The sequence below is a fragment of the Somniosus microcephalus genome, chromosome 12, assembly GCF_052327205.1.
Source record: "Somniosus microcephalus isolate GS21.2 chromosome 12, FLI_Smic_1.0, whole genome shotgun sequence".
In the NCBI taxonomy this organism is placed as follows: domain Eukaryota; kingdom Metazoa; phylum Chordata; class Chondrichthyes; order Squaliformes; family Somniosidae; genus Somniosus; species Somniosus microcephalus.
The window spans coordinates 107,820,880-107,845,468 of NC_140998.1; the positions used below are offsets into that span (position 1 = coordinate 107,820,880).

Genomic DNA, 24,589 nt, shown 5'->3' on the forward strand with positions numbered 1-24,589 from the left:
CACCTCTACAGATTCTTACCTTAACATGACTGAGAATTTTCAGGCTTTGTTCATGCCAGTGTTGACTTGAAAGACAAGAGCCTGCCAGCATATTTGTATTCAAAGACTGGCCTTGCCTCAGATGTGAGAAACGCAATTATGTGCCTTTTTACAGTTAGGCTGCTGTTAAACAGTACATGGAAAAGCCACATTGTCCACTCACTGTTTGAATCATAATGTGTCAGTTGATCACTGGATGTAGACACAGTAAAGTCCACAATTCAGACCACCCAGCTCTCCAGGGTACAGAAGAATGCATGACTGCAGCTTATGGGCAAAGGGGGTTGGAGGGATATTGGCAGCAAGTTGAAATGCAATTGGAGAAATTGTGAAATAGTGGAATAAAGGCAAAGCTCAGTACTGTATTAACTTCTCATCCAATTTTCTCCCTTCTTTTCCTAAAGAAAACAACTGCATTCTGGGGTATGGTTCCAGAGGTCCTGCATGTTCTTAATAATACATCTAAATAGTTGTTAAATTGTACTGGGTGAATACCCAGTTTAATGTTTTTAAGTCTCTGTTCTTTTGAGTGTATTAATTAAGGCCACAAATGAATGAGCCAACAAACATGTTGCTTTTAAGTACACTAATCAAATTCTTATTGGGTTTGGAAGAAAATAAGTCAATGATTGTCAACAAAATTAAGTTTTTTGTTGATAATATTTCAAATAATTAAAATGGAAATAAAAGCATTAAAGATTTAGATGGTTTAAATTTATCCCTTGTGTCTACTAAAGTGGATTAACGCTACAACTGTTTAATGCACATTTAAGTTTTAATATTTACCAATTACAAAATATTTTTAAAACATTTTCAAAAACAGAATTTCTTTTCAATCTACCATTTAACTTCTGCAAAAATAATTAACTTACTCCACTGCCAATAAAATGTACTTCCATATTCTGAGTGGTAAAGTTTAGTCCAAAATGTTGGAAAATATACCAAATGAGCTATCAATATGAAAATTTTGTATGTGAGCATGCATGGAATTGGTTTTGGAAGCTGGAAAATTCCTACTTATCTTTGCTATTGTTTACTGCCATTAACTGAGTTTTGCTAGAATATTAAATCAGCAGTGGGATCTATCATCCCACTCACACGCACATATCCCATCAGCTAACGCAGCAACTCTACAATTTATTTTATCATCCTAGCTGATGGAAGCATCAACATGGGATGGCTATTTGGGGGGCAAGAGGGATAGAAAATGGTAGAAATGCTATTACAGTGTTCAAAGAATTAATATCAATCTCAACATGGAATTCAAAAGCTTGTCATTGTTCCAGTGATTTACTTCACACTCCTTTGTTGCTAATGAGATCTGAGAACTATATTTGGAATTTCTCCTGCTGGTAGAACACTTAGAAAAGTTTGTCATCAACACATACTGCTGGGAGTTTACATTATCTGCACAGAGCCATTAATATTTTCTATGCAATCCAGAATACCAAATTACCAAACATGTAGAAACTATTCTAAACATTTCCCACAGCAGGCAAATGGAACAATTATCTCCTGGTTAGCAAAGAAATGGATAGGGTAATATTTCCCAAACCCCTTGGATTACCCATTGCTATGCAATTAGCAAGTCAGAATCTTCACTGTTCACAAGTCCAATTTTACCTTTCATTAAAAAGGAAAACAATGACCCTAGACTCTGCACTTTTAAATTCTAAATGCTGTATCACATAACAAACTTAGTCAAGAGATAGGGTGAATGGCTTTTTTCATTCTTTTCTTACATGGAGAAAAAAATTGTTAGTCCTGTCTAGCAACCTCTTCCTTCTTTCTACCAGTTGATATCTTGTAATCGCACCATAACTTTTTCATGGACAGGATATTGCATCATGCATACATTAGCTTAACAATGTCAAGAGCTAATGTCCCATTGTAAATACTATTTGCTGAAACAACTCCTATTCCAAGGGGTCATGTGGCAATGAAAAAGTTTTGTTTTATTTGAATGTTCTTATGTTTGGACTACCAAAATAAATATCATGGTTTCTTTTTGAAAGTGAAAAGAAGCAACAAAAACACACAGGTCTGGAAGGCAAGCGAGAGGTTCGGGGTGGGGGGGGGGGGAGCAGAGAGGCAAAACTAACACTAAGGAATCACAAAACAGTAGACTTAAAACCTACATTAAAGCTTTCAGACCAACTTATTCAAGAATCAGATCCCAAAGAGAAACCTTGGAGCTGTCCTGGACACATGGCTCAAGCAGGTAAGAAAGCTGCTAACTGTTGTGTTCATTATGCAATTGCAGGCAAGCCTATTTACATCTTCCACAGCCTATGGCCATCAGTTATATTTGCATTTTACATTTCAGCTTATTTCCTTACAGCGTGCTCTACAGGGATTATTACAAGGGACTGCATTCTAGTTAGAAGGCAATTTAATAACAGCAAGAATATTTAAATAATTTTATTTAAAACATTTTTTATTTTTATTTAGGAAAATAGTGAAATCTACATATCAAAAGTAAACTCTGCATTTATACAAGCCTCTATTTGTGTGGGCTGACAAAGTATTATTTTATGCCATACAGAAGGCTTTTGGGAAAAACTACAACATAAGGGAATACTGGTCAGATAGAAATTTTACAGGCAGAGGGTTGTCATTAATGGGACTGCAGCTGAATGTGACTTGATCACGAGCGGAGTGCCACAGGGCTCCTTCTTAGGATCACAGTTGTTCATTTTTATTAAAATTTAGATGAGGGCATAAGTAGCAGTATTAAGTTTTCAGATGACACAAAATTATGTACAGGGCTGAATACTTTAAGACCAAATCAATAGGTTTCAGATCTACCTTGACAATTTAAGAGAACAGGCCAGTGTGTGGCTGTTGTTCTTTAATGTAGACAAATGCAGTGATATGCATTTTGGGTTGTTAACAGGTAACAAATCAAGAAAGAGACCTGGTGATAATTATTAATTAGTAATTATTAATTACTCCTCATTAAAAGTGCACAGGGAAGGCAAACAAGGGTCTAGGATGTATAGCTAGGATCATTGATATAAAACCAAGAACACTATACTTAGGATATACAAGGTTTTGATTTGATCACACTTGGAGTTTTGTCTCCAGTTTAGGTCCCCTTACATTGTGCAGTATATCGGAGGCAGTGGACAAGGTGTCAAGGAGAGCAACCAAAGTGATACCCATTTGCAGGGCTGTTGGCTATGAGAATAGGCTGCAAGAATTGGGGCTATTTACATTAGAGAAACAAAGGCTTAGAGGCTTAGATTAAGGTTTTGAAAAATGATCAAGACTTTAGGCATGTTGGACAGGTTATTTGAGACTATCCGGACATGTGGTGAATGTACTGCAGTCTCTATCCCCTTTCAACCTCTTCTTTTTGCATCCTCCCCTGGAAAAGTTTCACCCAAGTTACGTACAACTGCCAAGTCTTTGCCACAATGTGTGTGCAGCTGTTGATTTGATCAACCACTCTCACCACCACCATTGATGTCTTTTATCCCAGCAAAACCTTTTCTCTCCCATCCTGGCATGGCCACCACCTTTACCTTCACCTTCAAGTCTAAGAAACGCAGACTTGAGCGCATTTGGCACACAATTGGTTTAGCCATCCATCACCAGATCTGGCTGCACCACATTAAGGACTATTGATCCCACTCTCTGTCAAAGCCACCAACGACTCCATGATCAGGCTGGAGAGAAAAGATAAACCACCTTCTCTTTAATCCCTTCTTCTGCCTCCTCCAACAAGTGTGATGAGCTCAAAGAGTTCCTTGTCACTAAGATTGAGGCCATTCGTTCAGCTACCTCAGCTGTTTCCACCCTTCCACCAAGCCAGACCTCTCCTTCACCTTAACCCTGAACCCGCATCTCTAATTCTCATCTCCATTCATGCCCTTTCTGAGCCTATTGCATCCGAGACCCACTTCTTGCTCCCTTGACCCTATGCCCACTTAAGTGAATGCCCAATTTCTCTTTTTGGCCCCTATGCTAGCTGACATTGTAAATAGTTTCCTCTCAAGCACTGTCTCCCTTCCTTTCAAAACTCCTGTCAAGCTCCCTCCTCAAAAAAACCCTACCTCACACCTCCCCCACCGACCCCTTGTAAACTACTGCCCCATTTCCAACCTCCCTTTCCTCTCCAAATTACTTGAAGGTGTTGCTTCCCAAATCAGTGTCTATTTTTGACAAAACTCCATGTTTGAATTTCTCCAATCAGGTAAACATAGAAACATAGAAGATAGGAGCAGTAGGCCATTCGGCCCCTTGAGCCTGTTCCGCCATTTAATGAGATCATGGCTGATCATCGAAATTCAGTACCCTGTCCCTGCTTTCTTCCCATATTCCTTGATCCCTTTAGCCTTAAGAAATATATCTAACTACCCCTGTCACAAAGACCAGAAATGTATTGATAACAAGGGCACTCCAAAGCCTCATTTAGGAATATGTTTTCTAAGACCAGATTAGCCACCAGGACTTAATCCAGATACAATAAGGTCCATAAATAAATTGGATGCAGGTTTTGAATAATTCTGGGCAAGCGAGAGTATAGTCCAGCTGTATGGGTTTGTGAAATTCCTCTCCGACCCCTTAAGACAATCAAAACCAGTCCAGGTGATCAAACGGACCACGTGTTTGTTAACTGTTAATTCACTTGCCTTCTATATGGTGCAACTCTTCCCCATTCAAGAATCAGTCCAGCTCCCTCTTGAAGGCATACAGAGAGTTAGCACCAGCCAGCAACACATTCCAGAGGCTCACTACTCTCCGGGAAAAGAAGAATCACCCAACATCTGGTCTGTTCCTACTTTTGCATAGTTTAAACACATGCCCCTTGGTCCTCCCCAATCTGTCAAACTGGAATAGTCTCATCAATAGGCATGCAAGCCAGCCCTTTTTTTTAATAAACCTCTGTCAGGTCACCTCCAAGCCTATGCTGCTCTAGATAGAGTAAATAGACATTCTATGCTTTCACACTCCAATCAAGTGTCCCTCATCATGACCTTCCCTCCAACATAAGGTCAGAAATGGGATGTTCGCTGATGACTGCACAGTGTTCAGTGCCATTCACAACTCCTCAGATAATGAAGCAGTCCATGCCCACACGCAATAAGACCTGGACGACGTTCAGGCTTGGGCTGATAAGTGGCAGGTAACATTCACGCCACAGAAGTGCCAGGCAATGACTATCTCCAACAAGCGAGTCTAACCACCTCCCCTTGACATTCAATGGCATTACCATCACCGAATCCCCCCATCATCAACATCCTGGGGGTCACCATTGACCAGAAACTCAACTGGACCAGCCACATAAATACTGTGGCAAGAAGAGCAGGTCAGAGGCTAGGTATTCTGCAGCGAGTGTCTCACCTCCTGACTCCCCAAAGCCTTGCTACCATCTACAAGGCACAAGGAGTGTGATGGAATACTCTCCACTTGCCTGGATGAGTGCAGCTCCAACAACACTCAAGAAGCTTGACATCATCCAGGACAAAGCAGCCCGCTTGATTGGCACCCCCTCTACCACCTTAAACATTCACTCCCTCCACCACCGGCGTACCGTGGCTGCAGTGTGTACCATCTACAAGATGCACTGCAGCAACTTGCCGAGGCTTCTTCGGCAGCACCTCCCAAACCCGTGACCTCTTCCACCTAGGACAAGGGCAGCAGACGCATGGGAACACCACCACCTCCAAGTTCCCCTCCAAGTCACACATCATCCTGACTTAGAAGTATATCGCCGATCCCTCATTGCTGTTGGGTCAAAATCCTGGAACTCCCTACTTAACAGCACTGTGGGAGTACCTTCCCCATATGGACTGCAGCGATTCAAGAAAGCGGCTCACCACCACCTTCTCAAGGGCAATTAGAGATGGGCAATAAATGCTGGCCTTGCCAGCGACGCCCTCATCCTATATAAAAAAACAAATGTGAAAAAAAAAGTAGGGCTTCTGTACCTCTCATAAGATTTCCTGCTTGGCGACCAGAGTTAATGGAAAATGACACACCTCAAAATAGATTCAAAAGTGTATTCTTTGATTTGAAATGGTGCCATCAAGAATGTTTAGCTGAGCATCAGAATTCAGTTATACCTTGCTGATCTTGACGAACAGTGACAATGACCAACTCAACTGTCTTTGTGTTTGTTAACTTTGCTCTCACACCCAAATGTCATTATCCATTCTACCCACTGATCAAGGTTCTTCTGAGCATTAAGCTATAAGTATACTATAAATATCTTAGTAAATTCCCAGAGAATTTTACAATTTATACATCTAAAAATATAGAAACTATTTGGGCTGGAGGTTATTCCAGATCTACCAGTATACTGTTTTTGCCTAAAGATTCAATTAAACTTGGGTAAACTTTGTTTTTAAAAATATAATTTGGCAACATAATTCATATCTTAACAAAACAGCACATTCATACTGTAGAGATAGGACTGGAATTGGTTCCTACTGCATCCACAAGTGGACTATTCCATAAAAGTTAACTGAAGTAGATAAAACATTAAGGCCCAGCTAACAACAGGAGTTGAAGATTAAAAATTGTTAGCAATCCCAAGTTTGGCACAGTGGTTGTTCTTAAACTACCACTTGGAACAATGAATATGCTTTTTAGATTACAAACCACATTCTTGTTAACTATCATGCAACAGCTGAAAATATTTCCTGTATGATTTTTATGTTGCATTTTGTTAAACCAACATTGGATCCATACAGAGATACAAGTATTCTCAAAATAAACTGGTAATGTCATGTTTGATAAAGACATGCTCAAAGTAGCCTTAAGAGAGAACTTAACCTTATTTAAAATGGTATATTTCAATAGCTTGTTCAAAAGCCCAACCTGGGCACATATTCTGAACCAAGTGAGCATGGGTTGTGGAAAAATTAATCCTCAAAAAAGATGTACAATCTTCCCCTCCTCACAGTGCATGCTGACATCATAGAGTCACTGACTGCAATGGTGTTTTTCATACGTAAAGATTAAAAAAAGCAAATAAAAGCAAAATATGTCATGTTTCTAAATTTTTGCACAGAAAGAAGTTGGGAGAAGTGTTACCTTTAATGCTGGGTTTTTAATAGCAGTGTGTATTCACAAGTTTTTATATATAAAGTGGCTGGACCGGTTCTTGAAGCTAAGTGGATGAACAGAGATATAGATTGTCTGGGTGTTCAGAAAGACAACTCTCATCACCATGTTGGGAAACCTTGTGATCTTGGTTGGTATGTGAAAGGGACAGGCATTTTAACATAGAACAAGAGGCTTTTAAGAACAGATCGCCAAAAAAGGCAGTCTGGCTTTTGGGAAATAAGATGCTACAAAAGGCAGTAAAATCCTGCCACAGGGTTTTACAAAAAGAAAGGAGATGGGAGAGGTATTCTGTGCTGGGCAGAAGTTATTCAGTTTAAATCAATATGATCCAGATCAAAGTGTGATAGCATTGCAGGTTCCCATTTTGTATTGTGCAAATACAATTGGTACCTATTGAACTAAGTGACTCTGATCATAGCTGTTGCTTTGTACGTTGCGTCTTACTGTGAAAGAAAGCAGCGCATGATTCAAATCAAACTTCACCTCATCTAGTGTTAACTTGGGCCACCATCAGGGATTGAAGAAATACATGTGCGAAAGATCCAAATATCCAGTCTGGATCATAAGGGGGTGCTATATTTTACATCCTGGATTATACTATCAGGTAAGTAGATAGATGGCAGTAAAAGTCAACTCCCTTAAAACTAAGAGATTCAGACAGCCTGAGGAAGTCCCTGATGCCACTGAACCAGGGAAGGCATTTATGACATAATAAAAATAAAAGCAAACTGACAAAAATATAAAATTTTATTGAAGTGGTCAAAACATCCACAATTTTAAAATGTCAAATCGGAAGCAATTTTTTGCTACACTTTCAGCAACTTGTTAAAACGCTCCATTCAATTGTTATATTTTGCATTACCTTTTGTTATTGTACACATAGTTCTACAATACCACTTACAAATATCTACATTATTCATATAGTACAGGAGTGAGATAAATCCTGGTACAATGGTCACTGATCAGCATTTCATGACAATCATGATCAAGAAGTATCGATTATACACATTTTATTGATTTCTCACTTTTAAAAATAAAATCCTCGACATGGTTTCTCATCCCTCCTTTGCCAAACCCAAAGTTACAGAACTTTGTTTCCATGGATGCAAGAGATTGGAGTCAGAAAGGAACAAAGAAAATGTTTTAAAAAGAAATTTGACCAGTACTTCATTTGTTAAATGTCCATTCTGATTTGAAATTCAGTTTTCTCATATACAAAAAATGTATCATCCACCGCCACCCCGCCCGCCCCCCCCCCCCCCCCCAACTATTCACCACCCTTTAATGAGTCCTGGCACATACAGGTGCCCACACTGGTGGAGGAAGAGGAAAGTATATAATTTATGAGGGACATACTTAATGAATGACATAAAGCCAGTTCACCTGGCCCAATGTTAAACAAATTGGCACACACTCCTAAATACAACAGAGAAAACATAGTCTCAGGCCATTCTTACACTTTCCCATGGCTGTATAATAATGCTTGTTACTGCAAAGTTAGCTCCCTTGAACTAACTGCATTTGTGCTCCAGAGATTCCAGGTGGTGAGCTGAAGGTTTGCTATGAAAAGCATTCCAGTTCTGGTCATCGGGGTACAATGGGAACGTCCAAGTCCTGGGTGCGTGCAAAGGGCCATGTGGCTGTTCCAATGAGGTAATGTTAGAAAAATATGGGCTCTCCAGCCTGGAAAGGAGAGACAGACGAGAGGGGAGATATTGTATGGGTAAAATACTAAGTGGAATACAATAGAAAAGATCAATCCAAAGCACAAGTCCAAGTTAAACCACAGTTGCAGGACAAGGGGGCACAGGTACAAATGGGTAAAAGGCAAGTTCAGGACCGATGTTAGGAAATACTTTTTTCACATAACTGATTAATTGGCAAACCTCTAACACACTGCTACACACTGATGGTGGGGGCATGGTGATGGGCAGAAGAAATGTTGTTTCTATGGAAGGATGAACTAGATGGGTCAAATGGCATGCTCATTTGTACTTGCTTTTATTTTGCTAGAGCTAAAAAAAAAGGGTGGAAACACACAATAGTCCAGCTTCAGAAGAGTGGAAGCTGCATGAATAGACATAAGACTAGAGAGGTTTTGCCGAGGTAGGTGATGCAGGATCTTGGAAGGATTTGAAGAAGATGAGGATGGGGATTTTGAAGACGATACATTAACGGGAGGGAAGAGATGATGGATGTACGTGACAAGATAGCAGACCCCTGGACGAGTTGGAATTTGCATAGGAAAGTATACCAGAAGTGCTTTGGAGAAGTCATGCCTTGAGGTGATGAGGCAGTTACCATTCACAGGGATAAAGTAGTGGTGTGGTTGGAGGTGTTGGTGATGAACCAGATATGGGGTTTGAAGCTTAGCTCAGGACAGGTGCGTGCATGTAAATTTAGTCAAGAGTTAGCAGCCTGGGACAGTAATGGAATAAGCATTTGAAACACAAAGTTTCTGGTAGAAGCTGTACAGAATGGCTTTATAGCTTCTCATGTTAATCTTGTTAGTTCTAGCTCATGCAGGATTTTTGTCAGGCAGTACTATGACCCTTTGAAATCAAAAGAGTGAAAGTGGAGAAATTAGTTTAAGCATCATCAGATTACATATAGACTCGTATTTGCAGATTACGGTGCTGAGGAGTGGCATCGAGATAAGGAATAGAAAAGTGCTACAGAATACAATATGGGACACAGAATGAAAAAGAGAAACCATTGGAGATGAACTGTGTTGGAACAAGAGAGTGTCTTGCTTATTATGGCAGAATTGTCAACTGTATCAAAAGCTGCAAGGAGGCCCAGAAAACAAGGATGGATAACATATTCAAGGGCCTTGCAGATAAAAAGGAGATGGGAGATCAGTAACAGTTCGAGAGGAATCAAGGAAAGGCTTTAAGGGCGTCCATGACAACAGTTTATAAAGTACAGGATGATGCCTAAAGATATCTGAAAGCACTGGACTGAGCAGTAGTGATTTAGTGTTGAGGATCTGGATTTGGAGGGGGTAGTAGTAGGTGGAGAGTTTTATTGAGGAAATAAGTCTGCTGAATTCCGGGACTGCCGAATTCCAAGTAAAAACTGCAGAGTGTTTATGAATGGGGACTGGACTGGGAGCAGTAGGGGAGATATTTGAGGCAGAGGCAGCTCAGCAAAAAGCCTCATTTTTGAGATAAAGACAACCCTAAGACAATCAAATCAGGTGTCGGATGAGGATGGAGCAGCAAGGATGAAGGAAAGTTGGAAGAGGCAGTTTGTAACAGAGGAGGAGTTTGAGATTAATATTCTACTCTAGGGCAATCCTAATTAAAATTAACACCACACTCTATATCCAAAAAAGGGAATGTGACAAGACACTCCAGGTATAGAGTTAACTCCAGTATAAAGAATGAACTTGCATTTATATATTTTTCACATCCTCAGGCCACCCCAAAGTATTTTGTAGCCAATGAATTACTTTTGAAGTGCAGACACTGTTATTTAGGCAAACATGGCAGCCAATTTACACACAGCTAGGTCCTACAAACAGCAAATGAGATGAATGGCCAGTTATGTTTTTCATGGTATTGGTTAAAGGAGGAATGGTGGCCAGAACACTGAAAACTCACTGCTCCTCTTCAAATACTACTGTGGGATCTTTTATCTTCACCTGAACAGGCAGAAAGGGCTTCAGTTTAACTTCTCATTTGAAAGATAATCTCCAGCAATGTAGCACTCCTTCAGCAGTGCACTGAAGTGTCAGCACTCCTTCAGCAGTGCACTGAAGTGTCCACCACACAGTACTGCCCCCCGATTATCAAAATCCACGACAAGGCCTTGGACAACGTTGACCACTTTCCATACCTCGGGAGCCTACTGTCAACAAGGGCAGACGTCGACGACGAAGTCCAACACCTCCTTCAGTGTGCCAGTGCAGCCTTCAGTCGCCTGAGGAAGAGAGTGTTTGAAGACCAGGACCTCAAACCCAGCACTAAGCTCCTGGTCTAGAGCAGCAGTGATACCCGCCCTGCTGTATGCCTCAGAAACATGGACCATGTACAGCAGGCACCTCAAAGCATTGGAGGTACCACCAACGCTGCCTCCGCAAGATCCTGCAAATCCATTGGCAGGATAGGCGCACCAACGTCAGTGTTCTTGCTCAGGCCAACTCCCCAGCATCGAAGCTTTGACCATGCTCGATCAGCTCCGATGGACGGGTCACATTGTCCGCACGCCCAATACGAGGCTCTCAAAACAAGTGCTCTACTCGGAGCTCCAGCACGGCAAGAGAGCCCCAGGTGGGCAGAGGAAATGCTTCAAGGACACCCTCAAAGCCTCCTTGAAAAAGTGTAACATCCTCACCGACATCTGGGAATCCCTGGCCCAAGACCGCAGAAAGTGGAGGAGAAGCATCCAGGAAGGCGCCAAACACCTCGAGTCTCTTCGCCGGGAGCAAGCGGAACCCAAGCGCAAGCAGCGCAAGTCAACCCAAGCACCCCACCCACTCGCCTCTTCAACCACCGTCTGCCCCACTTGTGACAGAGGCTGTAGGTCCCGCATTGGACTCATCAGTCACCTGCGAACTCATTTTTAATGTGGAAGCAAGTCATCCTCGGTTCCGAGGGACTGCCTAAGAAGAAGAAGAAAGAAGAAGTGTCAGCCTTGATTATATGCCTAAGTTCTGGAGTGGGACCTGAACCCACAACATTACAACTAAGATAAAAAGAGCTACCAATTGACAAATAGAAAGTATTGTTGAACAAGTGCAGTGCCTATAGCATCAATTACTAGCACCAAAATCATCTTCCTAAACCAGGTGAATTTACTGGAATAAAAAAGTGTAAAGCAACAAAAGATGTAATTAGATATGGCATAATTCGATTTCGAGCAATCATACTGCTGAACGAAAACAAAATTATAACTTTGCCGATGTAATGAAGAAATTACCAAGAATTGCCTTGGGCTTATTCTTTAGTCTGTTGCAACTGACCTGCGATGTTACTTCCCCCTCGCCCGCTCCCACCTCCAAAACAAAGCATCCTCAGGATTTAAAAACATTGTAGATTCAGCTTCATTTTAATAGAAATTATTTTATGCAGCTTGTATGGAATAAAAGTATTCACACATTTAATAACTTCTACCCAATATTCTAAAACAAAGACATCAAACCCACTGAAATGAATACAAATTCAAAGTAAAATTACTGAGACCGTACAACAGTAAACACTGACCACTCATTTCTGGGAATGTGTACAAATTCAGCAGAGTGCTTCTTCTAAAGTCCAAAAACTGATGGTTGTGACTTGAAATTTAAGATGATAGACATGACAGCTCCCTGGCACAAGGTGTGGCTAGAATTGAAAGTTTTATTTTTAAACTTAAATACACTGTTTTATTGGTGTTTTGGGTATTGCCTTGAGCCAATAGCAGCCATCAGTGCAAATGACTCCCAGAACACTCTGAGACATACATACATTGGAAAAAAGGTGCAGAGAAAAGCAACCAAAATTGATACACATTGCAAAGGGAATAAGCTACATAGTAATCTTAAGCACTACAAACTAGAAAAAAGATTAAGGGGAAACCTCAAAAGTATATCAATTATTCAATGGCATAAATAAGGTGAACCCAGAAAGCAAGTCAGGAAAGAAAAGACCATAAATTGTAACAGTGAGAAGTAAATTTAAAACTTGTATTTCAAGTTTTCAGTGATAAACATTTGGAAATATCTGATAAGGTTTGTAGCGTCAAAGATATTAAGGGCATTAAAATACAGTTGGATGTTAGGCTGAGTGGAGCAATAAAAAGGCAAGGTTTAGTAGGTCGAACAGATTTCTGTCATCCCTTCTTTTATCAACTATGGATAACTGAAAACAAATTATTGCAAATTTATAGCAATTATTTGCATTCAATCACTGCAAAATTGCACCCTCAGTATATTGGGATGCCTTTTAGTTATCAATATAACACAATGTACAAGTTTAACTTTAGTCAGTAAATACTTCTCACTTCACATCACAAACAGCAGGTAATCTTCTCAATGTTGGATATAAATCAGTTATTTCTGTGTATGACTATCATAATGTCACTACATTTCTGCAGCCATCATATGTTCCACCTATAAATGATTTGCTCAAATCTGGTCCAGCAGCTGTCTTCACAACAGGTCTTTAACCTGTCTAGATGAGACAAAAAAATTGCAAACTGATCTGGATGCCGTAGACTGGAACGTCCCACTGCTCACCCAAGAGGTGTTGGCAGTCTTTTCACTACCTCAGCAGCAAGTCTCAGGTAGGCGTTGGCCTGTAACACACAAACAGAAAAGCTACCAGGATAATTTAACTGATCTAGTTAGGAGATGTTCAGTGCTGATGCACATACCTTTTTAAAAGGCAAAAATAAAATACAAGTTTTATATCATATACAGCTGATGACATACTTCCAATTCACAACACATCTCTGGGTAAGTGAACACATCAATGATAGTAGTTCTCGGGCAGAGTAGTTGCTAACTAAATGGTAGTTCTTGGCTAAACAGGATTATTGGGGCACAAGCTGCAGATAAGCACTTCTGCCATAGAGGAAACATTCCTAAGACTAACTGTTTGTCAGTCATCAGTTAGAAAGATAGCAAGGCAGGAAATGCTGAAAAAGACAAATATGTTGCATTGCTGTAACAAGGGAGTAAAATGAGATTTGCACCTGCAATTCCCCACAGTAAACTCAGTCTCTACCTTTGTTTCTGCAATTGACGAGCTATAATTTTGAATTCTAGGTATTTCTGCAAAGAGGAATGAAAATGATATAGGCAAATCATTGTTTTATCTTAACGTAATAATGCAGTTTATTAAGTAACTTAAAGTACGTAATTTTCACCTGACCACAAACACCTGATATCTCGGGTGTTGAGCGTGGGACTGTATTTAGGTTGGATATGTCTTAACGATGCGATTATAATCCTGTCACCACAAACTCAGGAGCATACATTCTGATAGATAAACAGGATTATAATCGCATCCTTAAGACATATCTAACCTAAATACAGTCCCACACTCAACACCCGAGATATCAATGATCTAGGTGTTTGTGGTCAGGTGAAAGTTATTTTAAGTTACTTAAAAAACTGCATTATTCTGTTAAGATAGAACACTGAAAAAGATACAGCTTGGAGATAAAGCGAGACCAAATCTGCTGGGATGTAAAAAAGTCACAAAGGCTTTTACCTCACGGGTTTCAAAGCACTTCTTCTGATGCTTCTAGCTTTAGATCATTTTTAAAAAAAAGAAGTTTTTCATTTCCATTTATATCTTTGTAGTAAACAGAAATTTGCCAGGCAGCTGCTGGATAAACTCCTTATCCAATAGACAGTGTTGTCATTATACACTCACGACCACTTATTTTGCATTACTTGGCCACTGGATGAATACTGCATTCAACTTTCTCTATCCTTTGGCAGTGCACTATCATATTTAACAATTTTTGGAACTAATTTTCATCCCTTCTGCCCTGAAGGTATTGACTCCTTGGTGAAATACTGTTTCAAAGACATCAATTGCTTTTGGAACTTACTGACCTGACTATATAAAAGGCTTGGACAATGAGTAGCAGGGGATCATTTAACCATAGGATCAGCGCAATTTTGTCATCACCAGAAATACACACATTTTCTAAATCCAATTTGGTTTCATCACCAAATGGCAATAAAACATGTTTTTAAAACAAACAACATTTTAAGAAAAAATGTAATTCAAGCACCAAAAGACAATGGCCCGTAATTTGCGGTCAGAGGCCAAGCAAAGGTGTTCGCCGCTGGCCTCGAAGTAAGCTTCCCACAAAGATCTCACAATCTCGGTGGCGAAAAGTTTGGCTTTTCCAATGAGTAATTGAAAGCAACGCAAGTTAATGAGGAATCCCTAACGCGAGCTGCTATGACGTCAACAAGTTGTCTAAGCAGCCAGTGTCGGAGCAGTGAATGACTCACCACAACTTCAGGATTTCCACGTTAGGCTGTGCGTGCGCTAAAGCCTGAAGTTGCGGTCAGTTTCAAAGGCGAAATGGCAGCGAACACAGCCAGTTCGCCACCATCAGGACGCAGGTTCTAGGCCAACGTGTCTATTCCAAGCACGGTGTTACATAAATAAAACTGTTCCGCCATTTGTCAAAAACCAAAACGCAACATACCTCTGGACTGTCTGGATGAGATACAACAATTGGTTGACCTTTATCTGACGTTTCCCTTATATTTATATGTAATGGGATATCACCTATAAAAGATAAATCAGAACTGTTCTTCCAGTTTTGATACAGCTTGACTACAAAGATAAATCTGCAGATAATAAGGTTACATTGTATGGTTGTAACAATCAAATACAAAACAGTCAATTATTTTTGAGCACACATCATAGCTCAAACAACTGAATATTAAAGATCTCTCATTTTGATCTGTACCTAGGACATCTAGCCCAAGTTTTGTTGCCAGCACTTTTGCTCCATCAGCCCCAAAGATGTGAGTCTCATGTTTGCACTTGGGACACTGGAAGACACTCATGTTTTGAACAATACCGAGAACCTGTCAAAAGAAAGAGCTGCTAAGTATAGAAGATGTAGAAATACATTAAGAAAAAATGTAATTCAAGCACAAAAAGACAAGATAACTGTTTGAAGCACAGTTGTCAATCTCTACACATTTATCAAAGGAATTTTGACACTAGAAAAAGACAGCTACTAAACAAACTGTTGATTTGCAACCAAGCTTACACTTCGATTAATGATTATTCTGATTGTGGAGTACTTGTTTATACATCAGCATGTTCACTGTTGATACATAACTGACGACTCAGATTACAGTAAATTTCTATTTATAGTTAATGCAGGCTTTTTGCTTTTATATGGATCTATTGCAGTTTTCAATTCCACTCGGAATTAATTAAAACGTTATCACGACTTTCCAGCTTAGTATCCTTCTCTGGAGAGCAGTTTCTGCTCATTATGAGCAACTGAATATTACCACATACAGCAAATGCTGTAAAAAAAATTAATTTAAAAATCTGAGTTACTGTAACCAGATTTTCAAAAAACAAATTCCTTATAGCCTGGCTCTAAAGGCAGATTACTTAATATCAGGTGCAACCAGTCTCTATCATACATAATAATTGTTGGGTGTTCAAATTCAGCCCAGACTGATGAGATGAACCCTTCCTCTGTTGGAGGTTAGGGTCCTGTGTTAAATAATATTGGGTGGTCTCAATCCCAACCCGTGCTCAGTTTGCATCGTCTCAATCCTCTGCCTGCCAACTCTACCCGTACCTCCAATTTCAAGTGCAAAGAGCTCATGGATTTATTGGTCTCCAAGACTGAGACTATCTATGCAGCCGCTGCCACCAATTCCTCTGCTGGCCTTCCTCCAGTGCCTCACCCACGCCAGCCTTGATCTTCAGATACTCTGCAGCTTCTCCTCACTTCATTCCATTTATCTTTCATGAGACTCACAACTCACTTTTTTGGCTCCCTACCCACCCAACTCCCTCTTCTGGCCCCCATTCTAACAAACTTTGTTAATGCTTCTTTCCTCAGGCTTTCTCTCTCTCCCTCTCTTTGAAAATCACCATCTCTCCACCCGCCCCACAAAAAGCTCACTCTTGATCCATCCACGCTCTCCAACTGGTGCCCGACCACTAACTTCCCCTTTCTGTGTCAAAGTATTGCTGCCTCCCAGCTCCACGCCCATTTCTGTCAAAATTCCAATTAAAATCCCTGTAGTCGAGCTTCTGCCCTGGTCACAGCACTGTGAGTCCTAGCCAAAATCACAAATTGCATTCTCAGTGATGGTGATTGCGACCATGGTACATTATCCATCCTTCCATCCTTTAAGCTCCTCAAACCCCACCCCACTGCCGCAGCATTAAAGAAAGAGCCAACCATACCCATCATCCTCCATCAACCTTCCTCCTCTTTTTGAGGTCATGAGAATGCCCTTGAAAGGATTTACTCCTACCTGTCCAAATCTTAATGCCACACCTCATCACTACCTCCAGAGTCCCCTCAAGGATCTAACTGTGGCGCCCGCCTCTTCCTCAACTACATGCTACTTTCTTGGTAACATTATCCACAGGCACAGGGTCAGCTTCCACATATACATTAATGGTATCCAACTTTGATTTCTCCATTATCCTTCCTGATCCCATGGCCACTGCCATCAGACAAGCTCTCTCTTTCATAAAGTTAAATTTGTCACAACTTCCTTCAACTGAAGACCAAAACCATGGTTAGCGGCCCCCGTGAAGTCTACTCCTTTTTCAGTGACTCCATTCCCCCTTGCCAGCTAGCCTCTTAGGTGAACCAGACTACGAAACCCTGGCATCCTGTTCAACTGAGAACAGAGCTTCAAATCCAACATCATGCCTAAGACCACTTACTTCCAACTCTGAAAAATCTCCCCTACTCTCGACTTCATTATTCCAAGTCCTCCTTGCCGTCCTCCCAAGCTAGAGCTTGTCTAAAATTCAGCAGCCTGTATCCTAACATACTTTGTTCCTCGTCGCCAAACACAAATTTAAAATTCTCAACCTCAAATCCTTCCATTGCCTTACTCCGCCCTCTCTCAGCAACTCCCTCCAGCCTTGCATCCCTTCCTGTCCCTTTTCATCCTGACTGACTCCCATTCCCAACCACCAGTGTTAAGAGCCTCGCGTTCTCTTGGCTCTAAACTCTGGAACTCCTCCAAATGCCTCGCAATCTCATTTTCCTCTCCACCTTTAAAAACACTCAAAATTCAGTTTTTCAACTAGGCTTTTGGTCAGATTTCCCAATCTCTCCCTCACAGCTTGGCATCCATTTCCCTACCTATTTCCACCCTGAAACGCTTTAAAAAAAATAAAAGTTAAATGCACTACTGTATATAAATGCAAGCTGCTATTCTGGGCATGAACACACAGCTCAGAATTATCTCTAATGTGGAACTATTTGGCCATCTTGTTCAGAAATGCACTGGAAAGCTGGTGTAGGAAAGTGAAAATGTCACACTGGTGCAGTAATGGGTGCTGTTCTGATACCGAGGCACATAGCTGTGGCAGCATAAAGGACATTTTATTATACATTTAACCATGTTAAACTTGACCAGAATGCGTTCCATGCTTGTGCAGGGTGCCTAAAATGGGAAATAGTTCCATTCCACAGCACCAACATCCCTAATTTGATAAGCACATAAATAAAGACAACAGTATTCAGGTGCCAAGTTTTTGAAATCAAAGTTTCATGTATTCGGCCAATCACCACCAAAACCACAAGGCAATCATACTGGAGATGAATAATGGCAATGCCTTTCTCACCACACAAGGGAACTCTGTACACCTTACTTGTGTGATGCATCAGGACCAAAAGCATGTTTACCATATGAATGAAGCAGCCTAACACAACTTGTTTGAATAATAAACAGCAGTAGTCCTGTTCTACCATTTTTAAACAGAAAATGTCATTCCATTTTTCCCTACATTAATGCAACAATTTTACTCAAACAGATCAATTTGCAAATAGCTTTGCTGGCCGCACACCTGCATCTCAGTGTGGAGTAGCAAGCGCACTTTACCAGATCGCAAAATTTATAGAACAAACCACTGGACACTCACCATCCAATCTACTGTTAGATTTCTAGCTTAGAAAACTAACCTTCGCATAACATTTTCCAGCAGCTAGTGTCTGAAATCAAGAACTCAATGGAGCATCATAACATTACTCTAATGTTTTCTTTAAAATATATATTTTAAAAAGCCAGTTTATTTTTTCTGCTGCATGCAAGGAAATAGTACAGAATATATACTCTCTCAACAGTAAGATAATTTCTTGTGTTTTTGCATTCTGCAATAATGATTGAACCAAATTAAATATGTAAATGCAGTAGCAGATCTCCCATAGCGTTACTGAGCAAGTCCAATGATGTGCTATACTAAAAGGACATGATTGTTCTATCTAATACAAAGATCATTCTGCTGCTAAGTGGAGCTATATTTAAGGCCATAAAAGTCTGATTGAGGCAAACTTTTTTTTTTTATATACATGTGATAACCCAAAGTGTGGCAGGTACTAAAAACTTGAACATTGTTAAGTGGTGCTCACTCCACAATACTGCCTTGTTCTCCCCCAGCCATATCTGGGAAAATATGGAGTATCATTTTATACACTAAAATAGGAGACTTAAATTTTTTTTAAACCTACCGCACCCGATCGTATCTATGATATAACGTTAATCTTTGCAGTACTGGACTTTGATTAATCAGAAAAAGTGGCCTTTTGAAACAGTTTTCAGTCAATTTTCCTTTCAACGGTGCTCCCACATCGAATTTAATAGTGCAAGACAAATGGTTAAGCACAATGTTCTAAAATGATAGCTTTCTGGATCCAGTGAGTAGTTCAGCCCTAAAGACCAAGAAAGTTGCAGGTTTGTAACTGAGGTAACTGATCTCATCAGGAGCCACTAAGGCAGTTGGGGGGGCGGGGGGAGGGGTACAAAAGGCCTCAGTGTCCCTCGGGCAGGGAGAGTGAATAAAAGAGTTAGCCGGAGTTCCTACTGTTGATCATTATTAAGCAACTGCTGTGTCCGTGCGTACAGGATTGAGATGGGTTGCAATATCCCCACTGTCGAATTGCCTCCTGATGCTCAGTCTCGGCTCACAAATGGGGAATGGTCGCTTGGACGAAGTACTAGCAGGTGCCCAGCAGTCACGGAATTGTACTTCATGAAGAAGTTGACACCTCTCAGACGAGAGGGAACAAGAAGAAAATTCACAGGAAAGAAAACACTTCTATAAAATGGTACGTTTGACACTTGGACCAAGTTTCTAACTGTCCAGACATCTGTATGCCTAATTTTTTTTATCCAATGAAATGTATATTTTATCAAGTCTGTGCATTTTTTTTTCCTCCACGCTTTTACTATTCCGCTTTTTAAACTGCCATCTGATTCGCTTTTAAAGGAATTTATGTTCTCTACTTTAACAACTGTTTGTAGCAGAGAATTCCCCATTCTAACTATCCTCTCTGTGTAAACAAATTATTCCTAACCTAGAGAAGCCACAAACTCTTCAGCCAGCCAACTTTGGATTCTTCTCATTCTTATTGCTGCAAGAAATCAATACCATTGTGTAGTAACATAAGCATAAAATAATTTACTCATATCCACATTTCATTTTAAATCACTAACCTAGACAAGACACAATTCCTCGAAATTGTACTTACAGGAACACTAACTTTTCGAAACATTTCTGCTGCTCTCTGTGCATCCAACAAAGCAATGTCCTGGGGAGTAGAAACAATGACTGCTCCTAAAGGAAAGTACAGTAAACTCCTATTAGAATGTCAGCTTTTGCAGCCATGTGAAAAGCATTTTGGAAAAGGAATGTAAAATGTACTTTTTCTGTGGGTGAGGAAGTCATAAGCATGCATTTTGTATCATAGCCCATGAAGTGCTTCTATTCTAATTACCCCTCGCTATTAATTGCTGTAGCTGAAAATGTTGAAGTTTAATATTTAAATTTACTACATCATTACTTTAAAAAGGAATGGTATGATAGTTCATATAAAAACAAATTAAATCCTGAAATTTAAAGCAGAGACCTGGGGATTCATGCACCAAAAAGCTATGCCAATGGCAATTCCTCACATTAGGAGTTGCTGAACTCAGGCAACCCAATAAAGGTGTGACACTTAATGGAGGCCAGATGGACAATTCACTGACTCTTGCTGTTTTCCTATTCCCAGTTACAGTGCCACATTACCAGATCTATGGTACTGGGTTGCATGGCTGCGCTCTTGGCCCTGCAATGACAGAATATGGGAGAATGCCACATTTAATATGGGGCATAAAATGGGTTTTAATTTTTAACTTGCAATACAATTTTTAAAAAGATATCCGATTAAGGAGAATAATTGTGTTCATTTAGCCAAAGTAGCTAGATCATATTACATTAATGTACAATTAGAAAAAGATATCAAACTATAATGACCTGGTTAAGGAGAAGAATGCTTTCAACCTTTTCCCTGCAGGACACCAGAAGTCAGTAATTATACATGCAAATTCATACATTACAACTCCACACTGCAGCATATTAGTATAGCAGTGTGCTGAGCTAACCCTTTAGCCCCACCACAAGAACCAAAATGATAAGTACACACAATCTGCAGCGGTTCAAGAAAGTGGCTCACCACCACCTTCTCAAGGGATACTAGGATGGTCAATAAATGCTGGCCTTGCTAGTGACATCCATATCCCAAGCATGAATGTAAAAAAAAATTATAAAAATTGTGCTCAATTAGGTTTCAGCTTACTGTGATCAACTTCTGGTGCCCGAGACCAAACACGCTTATTGACACCTTAAAACTACTGTACTGGTGTTTACATCAATGTTAATAGTATTATCAGAGTTAAACCTGGAAATAGTTGCTAAATTACTGTCCACCGTATTTCATCTGCTTTGTCTATACTGTACTTTGTTTAGTGTTCAACTCATCGATCTAGAAAAAAGGCACGTTAAATTGAGGTCCGCGGAGTACTGCAAAAATCAGATTGCCGACGACTGCTGTACTTCTATCTATAAATTGATAATAATCTTGACTGAAAACTCAACAACATATTGTTCCTCAGAGGACAGATGTGCAGATAGCTGATGAGCAGGAGTGATCTCCACCATAAACTGCCAACATTTCATATTTATCTGCCACCTGCATGATCAATGGATATGCAAGCAAAACCTGACTGCACCAATGCAATGTTTATAATATGTTTTTATTTTAAGGAGGGAAAATCCACTAAAATACCAATAATAAACATATGCTGACACTGTTCAGCAAACAAAGCGCTATTTTAGAAGTTACAAATTATGAGACAAATATCACTTTACTTTACAAAAGCAAAATACTGCAGATGCTGGAAATCTAAATAAAAACACAAAATGCTGGAAATACAGGCAGCAGAGAAAGAAACAGAGTTACCGTTTCAGGTCAATGATCTTTCGTCAGAACTGGAAGAAGTTAGAGATATAACAGATTTTAAGCAGGTGCAGGGGCAGGGAAAGAGGAGGAAAGAATAAAAGGGAAGGTCTGTGAGAGGGTGGAAGGCAGGAGAGATCAAAAGACAAAAGGGGTGATGGTGCAAGGCAAAAGGGGATATTAATGGGACAAGCAAAGAAACAAAAGATGGGTCTAGAGGAGGTGTAAATGGGAATAGCAGAATCATTACCAACAGCTGCTGTTGGAAAAATGGGAGCAGTGGTTATGATCTGAAATTGTTGAGCTCAATGTTAAGCCCGGAAAGCTGTAAAGTGCAAATCAAAAGATGTGATGCTGTTCCTCGAGCTTACATTGAACTTCATTGGAACAGCGTCGGAGGCCGAGAACAGAGAGGGAGTGGGGCGGAGAATTAAAATGACAGGTGACTGGAAGCTCGGGGTTAGGCTTACGGACTGAACGGAGGTGTTCCGCAAAACGGTCACCTAATCCGCGTTTGGTCTCCCCAATGTAGAGACCGCATCGTGAGCAGCGAATACAGTATACTAAATTGAAAGTACAAGTTAATCGCTGTTTACAAAAACCACTATGCTAAACCAAAAAGGTTTGCGGGAAACAAAAGCAATATACGTTAAATATTCTGTCAGTGCGCCATCTTGTGGCTTCCGATTTTTATTAGCTGTGCAGGAAAGCTAAACCCAGAGAGAAAATTAGATCACATCCAGAGGGCAACTTACCAGCAAGATTAATTGGATGCAACATTTGAAGGTTTACACAAGAATATTAAACAACTTAAACCTACCTGAAATAGGGATGTTTTGAGAGATGGAAAGCTGCACATCCCCTGTGCCAGGAGGCATGTCTATCACAAGGTAATCCAGCTGACCCCAGTCAACCTACAGAATGGAAAACATTCACAGCAAGGTGGAGAGAATATTTACACTTGTACGTATATACTAAATAAATATCCTATACTTGAAATGCACGTGCAATCAATAGCACTTCTGCAAAAAGTACCATACTCTAAGCAAAAAAATTCATACTGAAAGCAAAACTAAAATTAAAAGAGTAAGCAATATTCACAAAACTATTTCTGCTTCAAAGAAGCTGGTAGCAAAGAGATTCAAATGCACTCAGAATTAATAAACATCCACAAAAGCATCAAAGCTAACAGCTTCTGGGCACCTTTAAAAAAACAGTACAATTATATTAGCATAAATAAGCTTCAGTGAAAGGTCCTGGTCGGTTAGCATACTGGTTCTCAAACTTTTTTGGTTGTAGGGCACCTTTTCAACTGGATTAATAATCATGGACCCCATATCTAAATTATAGTACTATATAATATTCATAAGAAATAGGAGCAGGAGTAGGCCCTTTGGCCCCTCGAGCCTGCTCCACCATTCAATAAGATCATGGCTGATCTCATCTTGGCCTCAACTCCACTTTCCTGCCCGCTCCCCATAACCCTTGATTCCCCTGTTTTTCAAAAATCTGTCTATCTCCGCCTTGAATACATTCAATGACTCAGCCTCCACAGCTCTCTGGGGTAGAGAATTCCAAAGATTCACGACCCTCTGAGAGAAGAAATTCCTCCTCATCTCCGTTTTAAATGGGCGACCCCTTATTCTGAAACTATGCTCCCTAGTTCTAGATTCCCCGAGGGGAAACATCCTTCCTGCATCTACCCTGTCAAGCCCCATCAGAATCTTATATGTTTCAATAAGATCACCTCTCATTCTTCTAAACTCCAATGAGTATAGGCCCAACCTGCTCAACCTTTCCTCATAAGACAACCCCTTCAACTCAGGAATCAACCTAGTGAACCTTCTCTGAACTGCCTCCAATGCAAGTATATCCTTCCTTAAATAGGGAGACCAAAACTGTACGCAGTACTCCAGGTGTGGTCTCACCAATGCCCTGTACAGTTATAGCAAGACTTCCTACTTTTATACTCCATCTCCCTTGCAATAAAGGCCAATATTCCATTTGCCTTCCTAATTACTTGCTGTACCTGCATGCTAACATTTTGGCCTAGAAATTGGGTATAGCCCCGCTTGGGGCGTTAGAATTGGCACAGCGCAAAGTTTATAGCCAGACGCAACTTATCGCCACCTGGCGCGATATTGGGTTGCATCGCCCCTAAAGGTGATTGAGGCGTGAATTCAGGCGTTACACGGGACTCCTAAGGCGCTAAACTTCCGGCGCAACCCAATATCGGAGCGGGCGGGTGCAGCACAGGTGCTCTCAATTACCGATGACCACGAGACTTCCAGGTGCCGGCCAGCTCTTAAAGGGGTGGGTCAGTCAGCTTCAGCATCCACACTCTGCGCCTTGTAGGCCTCAGAATCGGCGCAGGCCCTTCTCTGGCGCTAAAAACTTGGACCAGATGGAGAAGGTGAGACAGAGAGCAGAGCGCTTCACCAATGAGGCTCTGGAGCAATTGGTGGCCGCAGTGGAGCGCCGGCGAGATGTTCTCTACCCAGACAATGGCAGGAGGCCG

General features: G+C 40.6%; 1 protein-coding gene across 5 annotated transcripts in view; it reads right to left on the minus strand.

The window, feature by feature from the left end:
* Positions 1 to 7,845: 7,845 nt before the first annotated feature.
* Positions 7,846 to 24,589, minus strand: part of nubpl (nucleotide binding protein-like) — a 31,909-nt gene continuing 15,165 nt past the window's right edge. For 2 of the 5 annotated variants that reach the window (XM_086003396.1, XM_086003394.1), the window contains exons 7-11: positions 22,892 to 22,985; positions 20,323 to 20,408; positions 15,541 to 15,661; positions 15,274 to 15,356; positions 7,846 to 13,395 (exon numbers count right to left, since the gene is read on the minus strand). In XM_086003396.1, the coding sequence (XP_085859522.1) occupies positions 13,333 to 13,395; positions 15,274 to 15,356; positions 15,541 to 15,661; positions 20,323 to 20,408; positions 22,892 to 22,985 (447 nt within the window). In that variant the 3' untranslated portion in view covers positions 7,846 to 13,332. Of the gene's footprint in view, positions 13,418 to 14,205; positions 14,284 to 15,273; positions 15,357 to 15,540; positions 15,662 to 20,322; positions 20,409 to 22,891; positions 22,986 to 24,589 lie in introns of those variants that run through there. The other 3 variants (XR_015080280.1, XM_086003395.1, XM_086003397.1) reach the window with 3 other exon arrangements.